Genomic DNA, 11,324 nt, shown 5'->3' with positions numbered 1-11,324 from the left:
TTAAAACATGGAACAACATTTCACATTGCGTTCACGTTGCGTTATATTTTTGTTCAGTATACATAAAACACATACCAGGTTGCATTCTACCTGTCCCACACTATCCCAAAACGTGATAACATAACATCCAAACATAAAATGATCCAATCACACAGTTGAAGTAAAGTTAATACACAGAGTATTTCCTGTTAGCTAAAAACAGATCATGATAACATATTGTTCTGCCACACTGTTGTAATAACCAGGGTTGGGGCAAATTCCATTTCAATTTCAGTCAATTCAGAAAGTAAACAAAATTCCTAATTGAAAAGCATTGAATAGAATTGGAATTTGTGTATTTCCTGAAATGAAATGGAATTGATCGCAACCCCGGTAAATAAAATATGGCACGTGTTATTTGAGAACCTGAGAGACCCAATCAGACAAAAAAATACATTCAGATGATATGAAAGAAAGCTCTGGTGGTGAAGTTTCCCCCCTTGGTCAGGGGTTCTCAAAGGGTTTGGGGCCTGGGACCCCTTTTGTGATAGAAAATTCAACAAGGACCCGCTCATAATCAGAAGATATCTCCAGTGTGTTAAAAACAGCATACAAGGCGTTTTACTATGCCGTCTGCAGTGCAAAGGCTGAACGAAACAAGTCGAGGGCCTGGAGAAAAAAACATTTTAAAAAGGCCCGCCTCTTGGCATTTGAGAGAAAACATTTAAAAAAGGCCTCTTGGCATCGGAGAGAAAAAGTTGCAGTTTTAAAACTATCATCCTGGAATTCTGCATATTTTGCCATGAGGCAAAGACTGCCATTTTAGAACTTGAATCACAGTGCATTTATGTAAAAAATAAAGAAAGAAAAGATAATTGGTGGAGTACTGTGGATACCAATATCCCTGTGAGCCTCCAGGGTCAAGAACATTAATACAATACAATGTAATAGTAGTAATTTAACACATTAAACTTATTCCGCAGATACCTTGGCCAAAAGTTGTTCAATCTTTTGTTCGTAATACACCCCCCACCCCAAAAAAAGTACCAAAAAATAAAAAGTTCTAGCAGCAGACCCCCTGCAGTAGTCCGCAGATCCTACTTTGAGAACCCCTGCCCTATAGATCATGTGTCAAACTCATTCCAAAGAGTGCCGAGTGTGTGCAAGTTTCCGCCGCCTCCCTTGTACTGGATTGATGAATTAAAGTGAAGACACAGCTAAGCTAAGACACAGCGGTAGGCTTGTCAAGCGTTTGCCTGACAGTACTTAGCACCTCCTGAACAGTGCGGCAGTCAATCTCTGGTTTGTGTTCACACAGCAAAGACCTTTGAAGTCGTCAGCCACTCAGCCTTGTTAACATACTCCAAACCAGAAGGTGGCAGTAGTGTCGTTTGGCAATGCCATTGCCTATGGTCTAGATTCCAAGCTATCTGTGCTAATGTTGCTATTTCGTAGAAAGTAGGGTGGTGAAGTATCCAGAGGTTCATACCGTTTCTGTACCATACCAGGGTATACGGTATTACCGAATGTGCACACAAGGGGGCGCCATAAAAAAAACATTAAACTTTTTTTTTTAAATGCTCAAAACAATTTAAGCAACAGGGATCTTGATCCACCCAGGAGGGGATTGAATGGCTCTGCTGTAAACAAGAAGTGTGACCTTGACGTCTAGCAACTTAGCTGGCAAGTTAGCAAACCATTGGTATTGAAAATCATACCAACGCTATTTCGAAAATACCCCGACATAAGGTATATCACCCAAGCATAGTAGAAAGTCTTTGTTGATACTAACCAGAAGGCCACAGCTAGATAACAACCAAGCAAGATGAGAAAGAAACCATTTAATTAACTCTCCATAATCCCATACTGCCAGTCCCTAGCCAAATGTTTAGCTTGCTAGCATAACATAGCTAAGGACACTGCACTAACTCAGCAGCTAACACAGTTTCATGGAAACTAGCTAATCCATTTTTATTACTAGCTACAGTGGTAAGCTTGTTTGGAGTAAGTATTTAGTGTTGTGTGCATTGCGTCTGTGCACTTAGCTAGCTACCCTCTCATAGCCTAACATTGCATATGAAGTGTGACTGGCTCATTCGTGGACGTATGGAGAAAATGCCCTATTATTTTTATTGGCTCTCCCACTTGGGGGTTGGTGCTCTCTGATTGGTTCAAAGTCAAATTGTTAGCCACTGACGAGCATTGCGATTCCACAAATAGAATTGGTAGGTTCGTTGATACCGGGTCGGCATGCAGCAGGTACCTCTTTTGTTTTGAAGGAACGGCCTCCCACTGTTATAAGTACCCATCGGCAGTCTATGGACAGTCAGATTCTCGGTGTGTTTTTGCTTTAAGGTCACTGATTAGTAAGAAACTCCCTCACCTGGTTGTCTTAGTCTTAATAACTGAAAGGAAAAACAAACAAAAAAACTCCATGGAATGAGTTTGACACCCCTGCCCTAGATTAACCAAGATCTAGGATCAGCTTTCCCCTCCTCCCCCAAACCATTAGTGAGGAAAATGCTAAACTGACCCAAGATCAGTGACTCGGGGCAACTTCACAAAACTGGCTCCGGGATGAAGTTACCCCTAGGTACAGATCTAGAATCTGCATCCCCTCCCCCCAATACTAACCTTATCCACGAGTGGGGAAAAAGTCAAACTGACCCAAGATCAGTGACTAGGGGATAACTTAATCCTACTCCTTGATGCAGCCAGCACCATGAACTGGGCCTCTCCTCCACCTGTCCATAGGTGACTGAACATTTAAAACGACAAAACGGTGCACCTCTTATGTCTTGATGTTGCTGTGGTTTTCGGGTTGCACCTCTACTAGTTGGTTGTGGCGTTGCGTCGTGTCTAGTACCCACCAGGTTGGGGTCAATCTCGTTTCAATTCCAGCAAAAATCGGAAAGTAAACTGAAATTCGAATTTCAAATTTTCCTCAATGCATCTCTAGAGAAGTGTTCAGGGGAAATTTAAATTGTAACTCCAGTTTCCTTCTTGAATTGACTGAATTGAAATGAAATTGACCCCAACCTTGCTACACTCTCCTCTCAGCTGTTCCAGGATTTACGGTTGTCTCCTTTGCGACTGGCCCCAGTCCCATCTCCCTTGGCCAGGGCAGTGAGGGCAGCCAGGTTAGGGCTGGACCCTGATAGGTTAGCACTGCGACGCTTCTGCTGCTGTCGCCGCTTCTCCTTAGCCCCGCCCCCGACTCCTCCACGGCTCACCCTATCAGGACGCACCAACACCCCGTAACCAGGGTTACAGTGGAAGTAGTGCTTTCCACCCACAGACCCGTCGTTTTTCCCTGGATAGAGAACGAGCCAGTGAGACATCCAACCTTTTTTTATGTTAATTTACTCTAAATATATCACACACACAATACTTAGCTAGCCATCACAAAAACTACAGCAGAATCGAAAAGTTAAAAATAAATACAAATCAGAACACATCACATGGTAAACCTCTTCTACCTACCCGCAGGTAAGTCCAGCTCCACTCCAACCCAGGTTCCGTCTGCGAAATCCGTAGGTCCCACGTAGCGCACAGTGCCACTTTTATTCGTTCCTACAGTCACAAACTCCCCCTCCTTCAGCCAGTCAGGCACCTCTGTGGCTGTGTCAGTGACTCCTTCGTCTGAGTCAGAGAGGATATCAAGAGGAAGAGAGAGATCAGCACCAAGACCACTGTTCCTGGCCTGGCTCTCATCCTCATTTACGATAGGATGGAAGGACTTCAGATCGGACGTCTTTACTTTCTGAATCTTGAATGGGTTTGCTGCCGAGTTACTGGGAGGTTTGACAACTAGTCCTGGAAGAAGGGTTGGGACAGTGGTTAGGAGAGGGGCTTTGGGTGGGACAGGAGCAAGAGTTACGGCCGTGATTGGAGCTGAAGCCAGGGTTGGGGCTGGGGCTGGGGCTGGGGCTAGGGCTGGCTGGCTAGGTGCAAGCTCGACAACCAGAGGCTTTACAGGGGTAAGTGCAGGTTCAGACTGGTCTGCCGGTGCTAGCTGGTCTAGAGGTGCTAGCTGGTCTGCCGGTGCTAGCTGGTCTAGAGGTGCTAGCTGGTCTAGAGGTGCTAGCTGGTCTAGAGGTGCTAGCTGGTCTAGAGGTGCTAGCTGGTCTAGAGGTGCTAGCTGGTCTAGAGGTGCTGACTCAGCTGTTGCCTCACGCTGTTCCCGAGGTGGCTTTGGCTCCACTGGTGGTTCTTCTAACTGGACTGGGTCTTTAATGTGGACTGGTGGTTCTGACTGGTCTAATACTACAGACAGTTTTTCTGTTGACTTGTCTGGTGAAGACTGTCTCAGTTGTTCTTGTACAGACTTGACTGGCTGGACTGGTGGTTCAGACTCATTAGATACTACAGACTGTTCTTGTGTAGACGGTGTCAGTGACTCTGGTTGGATTGATTCTTCACACGGTAGTAGTCTGTAGTATTCTTGTGTAAACTTGTGTGTCAGTGACTCTGGTTCTCCTGAGGATTTATAGGGTTTTGATATGAGAAGAGGTTCTGCGGAGGTTCCATGTGGTTCCAATGGAAGAGAAGAGTCTGCTCGTAGTGTATCAATATCAGTCCTGTCTGCCTGGGGAGAACTAGTATCAGTCCTCTGTTTCTCTGAAGCCTCCAGGTCAGTAGCAGTGGCCCTCTCTTCCTCCTGGTCGGCCATGTTAGACTCCTGATGAAGACACCGACCGATGTCGGACTCGAACGACCTGTGCGTCACCTCAAAGCCATCTGGATTGAGATTGGCTGACAGACCGAGGTCCCCACAAATCAGGTAAGCCTCTGACAGGGTTGCCGTGGAGACGCTGGTGGACATGTAGCCACTGGATGCCTCGCTGACCGGACTGGGGAAGGGGTCTTCTATCTCAGGGATGAGTGGAGGGATGATAGCCGGTGGGAGGGGCATGGTTTTCCCAGCCTCTGATTGGCACTTTGGGTGGACGATTACCCCAATGGGAACCTGTGGAATTAACCAAACAGACAAGTAATGAATGGTGACGAACATATTGCCATATTATTCTCAATACTTACTAGGGACAGACGATCGAGTACGGTAACTTACCAAGTGACGACTAAGTTTTGTATCCAAGTCCTCTTCAACACTTGCGGACTGCACTACAATGCGAGGTAGGCTCTGAGGGAGAGGCTAAAGATGAGAACATATGTTAAAAGTTTAAATCAGAGATGTTTCACAGAGTATGTGACAGTTAAATCAATCATAGATATCATTACAGAAAACAGGCTCAAGCTCTTTTCCAGACGCTGATCTAGGGACAGTATACAGATTCCAGCCGCTGATCTAGGGACAGTATACAGATTCCAGCCGCTGATCTAGGGACAGTATACAGATTCCAGCCGCTGATCTAGGGACAGTATACAGATTCCAGCCTCTGATCTAGGGACAGTATACAGATTCCAGCCGCTGATCTAGGGACAGTATACAGATTCCAGCCGCTGATCTAGGCATCCTGTTCCTTTGTTCTGTGGAGAAAAACTGAGGACAGGGAAGACTGAACATCTACTTCCCAGCATAATAATTTGTCCTTTTCAAATAATTATATTTTTCTCCCCCTGATTTGCTTTGGGGTTTGTGTTATTGAAGAACTGCTAACACTAGTATAACAACAGATGGCCGCTTCACATAGAGCAGGTTACTAAATGTGTGAGATAATGTGAATGTTGGTTATATATATAGTGTTTATGGGCAGCATGTGTTTTTTGTCGCTCTGAATGAATTATATGCTATAAATAAGAACTGACCACAAAGCAGATGTTACTGTTAAAAGGTAGCAAATATGTTCAGCAGTAGTGTAAATACTTGCTGGCAGATAGGGGTCTGGTCTATGAACTGACCAGAGATCAGTAGTGTTATTAGTTTACTACTTTACCTGCTGTGGGACATGGGTCAGGTCTCTCTTCTCCTCCCTGGTTGGGAACAGGGACTTTAGCAGTTTAGGGACAGGAGGAACCAGAGCCTTGACTGGGGAGAAATAAGAGGTAGCAGTAGCATACCGTGAGAGACCTGGAGAGGGTAAGCAGAGGAAAGAGGGAGGAAGGAATAGAAAGAAGAGAAGGAGGAGGAGGGTACGAGAAGGGAGGACGAGGAGGAAGGAGGTACGGGAAGGGATGAGGAGGAAGAGGACGAAGAGGAAGAAGAGGGTACGAGAAGAGAGGACGAGGAGGAAGGAGGTACGGGGAGGGATGAGGAGGACGAGGAGGAAGAGGAAGAAGTGGAATAAGAGGAGGAAAATTAAAAGGAGAAAAGACAGATGAAGAAATAAGAGGAAAAGAAAGAAACAGAGGAAAGATCTGATAGATGAACCAACAGATGTAACCATAGAAACAGAAGACAGATCTGATAGATGAACCAACAGATGAAACCATAGAAACAGAAGACAGATCTGATAGATGAACCAACAGATGTAACCATAGAAACAGAAGACAGATCTGATAGATGAACCAACAGATGTAACCATAGAAACAGAAGACAGATCTGATAGATGAACCAACAGATGTAACCATAGAAACAGAAGACAGATCTGATAGATGAACCAACAGATGAAACCATAGAAACAGAAGACAGATCTGATAGATGAACCAACAGATGTAACCATAGAAACAGAAGACAGATCTGATAGATGAACCAACAGATGTAACCATAGAAACAGAAGACAGATCTGATAGATGAACCAACAGATGAAACCATAGAAACAGAAGACAGATCTGATAGATGAAACCATAGAAACAGAAGACAGATCTGATAGATGAACCAACAGATGAAACCATAGAAACAGAAGACAGATCTGATAGATGAAACCATAGAAACAGAAGACAGATCTGATAGATGAACCAACAGATGAAACCATAGAAACAGAAGACAGATCTGATAGATGAAACCATAGAAACAGAAGACAGATCTGATAGATGAACCAACAGATGAAACCATAGAAACAGAAGACAGATCTGATAGCTGAACCAACAGATGTAACCATAGAAACAGAAGACAGATCTGATAGATGAACCAACAGATGAAACCATAGAAACAGAAGACAGATCTGATAGATGAAACCATAGAAACAGAAGACAGATCTGATAGATGAACCAACAGATGAAACCATAGAAACAGAAGACAGATCTGATAGATGAAACCATAGAAACAGAAGACAGATCTGATAGATGAACCAACAGATGAAACCATAGAAACAGAAGACAGATCTGATAGATGAAACCATAGAAACAGAAGACAGATCTGATAGATGAACCAACAGATGAAACCATAGAAACAGAAGACAGATCTGATAGATGAAACCATAGAAACAGAAGACAGATCTGATAGATGAACCAACAGATGAAACCATAGAAACAGAAGACAGATCTGATAGATGAACAAACAGATGAAACCATAGAAACAGAAGACAGATCTGATAGATGAACCAACAGATGTAACCATAGAAACAGAAGACAGATCTGATAGATTAACCAACAGATGAAACCATAGAAACAGAAGACAGATCTGATAGATGAACCAACAGATGTAACCATAGAAACAGAAGACAGATCTGATAGATGAAACCATAGAAACAGAAGACAGATCTGCTAGATGAAACAACAGATGAAACCATAGAAACAGAAGACAGATCTGATAGATGAACCAATAGATGAGCAGCACTAGTGACAGTTCTAACTGAAGAAACGGTTAGCGGTAGCGATCATTAGCCCTGACATAACAGAGGCGTTGTTGGTTGTTCTCACACGTCTCAGGGTGGATGTTCTGGGCCAGAGGCGGAGCGGAGCTAGGCAGGGTGCGTCTGGAGTTGGACGGTGGAGAGAACACTGACAGGTCCTGGTTACTCTCTGACCAGCCCTGAGGAGACGAGAAGCAGACATTATCTACATATATTCTTAGATATTTTTTACAGTATTGTTGTAACAACAATGATTTTTTTGTAATTGTTCAAACGGTTTATCTTATGTTGTCAATTCTGCTTCATAATCAAATGAAACTATAGGTGAAACTAGGGGCTGAAAATATGGGCTGTGTGCATGAGGAAGTCTATATGCATTTCAAACTGAAAATATAGCTGCGAGCAGCATTGAACAGTTGTTCACAGAATGACAAAAAGGACACAAGATCAGTTGGATAACAAAACAAGTACTACAATGTAGGAACTATTTCACATTGTTCGTTTGCATAATATAAACCTAACATTCATTTGCATGAGACACAAAGTCCACTTGATCAAGAGTTAATGCTCTGGTATCCTATAGCGCCACCAACTGGTCTGGGGGTCAATGATCTCTATAGCGCCACCAACTGGTCTGGGGGTCAATGATCTCTACAGCGCCACCAACTGGTCTGGGGTCAATGATCTCTACAGCGCCACCAACTGGTCTGGGGTCAATGAGCTCTATAGCGCCACCAACTGGTCTGGGGTCAATGATCTCTACAGCGCCACCAACTGGTCTGGGGTCAATGATCTCTATAGCGCCACCAACTGATCTGGGGTCAATGATCTCTACAGCGCCACCAACTGGTCTGGGGTCAATGATCTCTATAGCAGCCACCAACTGGTCTGGGGTCAATGATCTCTACAGCGCCACCAACTGGTCTGGGGTCAATGACCTCTACAGCGCCACCAACTGGTCTGGGTTCAATGAGCTCTATAGTGCCACCAACTGGTCTGGGGTCAATGATCTCTACAGCGCCACCAACTGGTCTGGGTTCAATGAGCTCTATAGTGCCACCAACTGGTCTGGTGCAGTCATCTAAAGATGCAGTGACTTTATTAGGGAATATTTGATAAGCGGGGTGAAAGTCAATTGAATTTCTTCCCAATACGGGACCTTGTGTGCACACTCACCCGAAAAATGTAGGGCGGCAGAACAGTCTTGTACGTTCTGCCGCCCTAAGCGAGATAAAATTTGCCCCCCCCCCCTCCTATCCCCACTAGAATAGAATACAGCAGGGGTCGGCAATAGGTTTGGCAGAACAGAACAGCAGCCCAATTCAGGCCCGAATCAGTGCCATTATTTTAGACCAAAGTTATTCATGGCCACTAGTTTCTGTGTGTCAAGTTAGAAAAAATAAGTTACCAATCTACGCTCGAGTTATTTGACCATGTCAACAAAAATGATTAAACTAGAGAATAACTATAGCTTTGCTGTGAACCCCTAATGAAAGGTGACTGTATAGTTAGTTCCCTTAAGGATAAGCACCTTCAGTAAATCTGCTTTCTCTGTGAGAGCTTCCCATGTCTGGAATACACTGCCTTCAGACACATATAACTGCACCACCTATCACACTTTCACAAAATGCATGAAGACATGGCTAAAGGTCAATCAGATTTGTGATCATGGTCCCTAGCTGTGTGTTGCCGCTTTCCATGTTGTCTGTTGTCTGTAGCTTGTGAGGTGTGGAAACACTTTGTTGCTTTTTTGAAATTTGTCTTGCTGCTTTTTGTTCTGTGTTGCTCTGTCTGTATGCTACATCTTGCTTGTCCTATGTTGCTCTGTGTGTGCTCACTGCTCAATGATTGTCTATATTTTAATTGTTTTTAATAACCTGCCCAGGGACTGCGGTTGAAAATTAGCCGGCTGGCTAAAACCGGCACTTTTACTGAAACGTTGATTAATGTGCACTGTCCCTCTAAAAAAATTAAAATAAACTCAAACTCAATAAAAACACATTTATCAAGGTAAGTCATTGAAAACAATAAGGACGTTGGTTAAAGTCTCACCTTGTTGTCATCTAGCCTGTGATTGGAGGACAGATCCTGTCTGCTCCAGGATCTTGACAGCTAAGGTGGTTGAAACCAGAGTGAGATCAGCATGGAACATGTTACTAGGACAGGCTGTCGTAGGTGTTACTGGTTAACTAACTAACTAACTAACTAAAGACAAAATTCTAAAATAAGTTAATATTTTCTAGAAATAGGCATGGAATAATTGATGAGAATAGCTTATGCAGGTGCTTCTACACCTGCATCGCTTGCTGTTTTGGGGTTTTAAGCTGGGTTTCTGTACAGCACTTTGAGATATCAGCTGATGTAAAAAAGGGCTTTATAAATACATTTGATTTGAACGCCTCAGTTGACCAATCAGTTACAGGCAGGATGTTATGGGTTGGAGTAATCAGTGAACGATAGGGAGACCATGTGATGTAGATTCTTACCCGGTTCACGTTAGGAGAGCTGAGAGCACGACTTGGAGACTTGGCCTTGACAGACAACTTCTCCTTCACTGCTACTTCCTGCACAGACACACAGACACACAGACACACAGACACACAGACACAGACACACACAGACCCACACAGACACACACACAGACACACAGACACACACAGACACACACAGACCCACACAGACACACACAGACCCACAGACAGACACCCAGACAGACACACACAGACACACACAGACCCACACAGACCCACAGACAGACACCCAGACACACACAGACACAGACAGACCCACACACAGACCCAGACACAGACCCACCCAGACACACACAGACACACACAGACCCAGACACAGACCCACCCAGACACACACAGACACACACAGACACACACAGACCCACACAGACACAGACAGACAGACACACACAGACACACACACAGACACACAGACAGACACACAGACAGACACAGACAGACACACAGACACACAGACACACACAGACACACACAGACAGACACACAGACACACACAGACACACACACAGACAGACACAGACACACAGACAGACACAGACACACACAGACACACACAGACCCAGACACACACAGACCCACACAGACCCAGACACAGACACACACAGACACACACAGACCCACACACAGACACAGACAGACAAAGACACAGACAGACAAAGACACAGACACAGACAGACAAAGACACAAAGACACAGACACAGACAAAGACAGACTAAGACAGACAAAGACACACAAAGAAACACAAAGACACAGACAGACAAAGACACAGACAGACAAAGACACAGACAGACAAAGACACAAAGACACAGACACAGACAAAGACAGACAAAGACAGACAAAGACACAGACAAAGACACAAAGACACAGACAGACACAAAGACACAGACACACAAAGACACAGACACACAAAGACACAGACACACAAAGACACAGACACACAACACAGACACACATAGACACAGACACACAAAGACACAGACAGACAAAGACACAGACAGACAAAGACACACAAAGACAAAGACAGAGAGATAAAGACAGACAGACAAAGACACAGACACACATAGACACAGACACACAGACACAGACACACAAAGACACACATAGACACAGACACACAAAG

At 44.3% G+C, this 11,324-nt stretch overlaps 1 protein-coding gene across 1 annotated transcript in view; it reads right to left on the bottom strand.

Moving 5' to 3' along the window:
- Positions 1-1,445: 1,445 nt before the first annotated feature.
- LOC123995573 (kinesin-like protein KIF13B) overlaps positions 1,446-11,324 on the bottom strand; it is an 89,239-nt gene continuing 79,360 nt past the window's right edge. The window contains 7 exon segments of the mRNA XM_046299203.1: positions 1,446-3,292; positions 3,463-4,948; positions 5,051-5,134; positions 5,877-5,968; positions 7,741-7,852; positions 9,726-9,785; positions 10,160-10,303. Coding sequence (XP_046155159.1) covers positions 3,036-3,292; positions 3,463-4,948; positions 5,051-5,134; positions 5,877-5,968; positions 7,741-7,852; positions 9,726-9,785; positions 10,160-10,303 — 2,235 coding nt within the window. The 3' untranslated portion in view covers positions 1,446-3,035.

The sequence above is a fragment of the Oncorhynchus gorbuscha genome, linkage group LG14 (genome assembly GCF_021184085.1).
Source record: "Oncorhynchus gorbuscha isolate QuinsamMale2020 ecotype Even-year linkage group LG14, OgorEven_v1.0, whole genome shotgun sequence".
NCBI classification, from domain to species: domain Eukaryota; kingdom Metazoa; phylum Chordata; class Actinopteri; order Salmoniformes; family Salmonidae; genus Oncorhynchus; species Oncorhynchus gorbuscha.
This window is presented reverse-complemented; position numbering and strand designations above follow the sequence as displayed.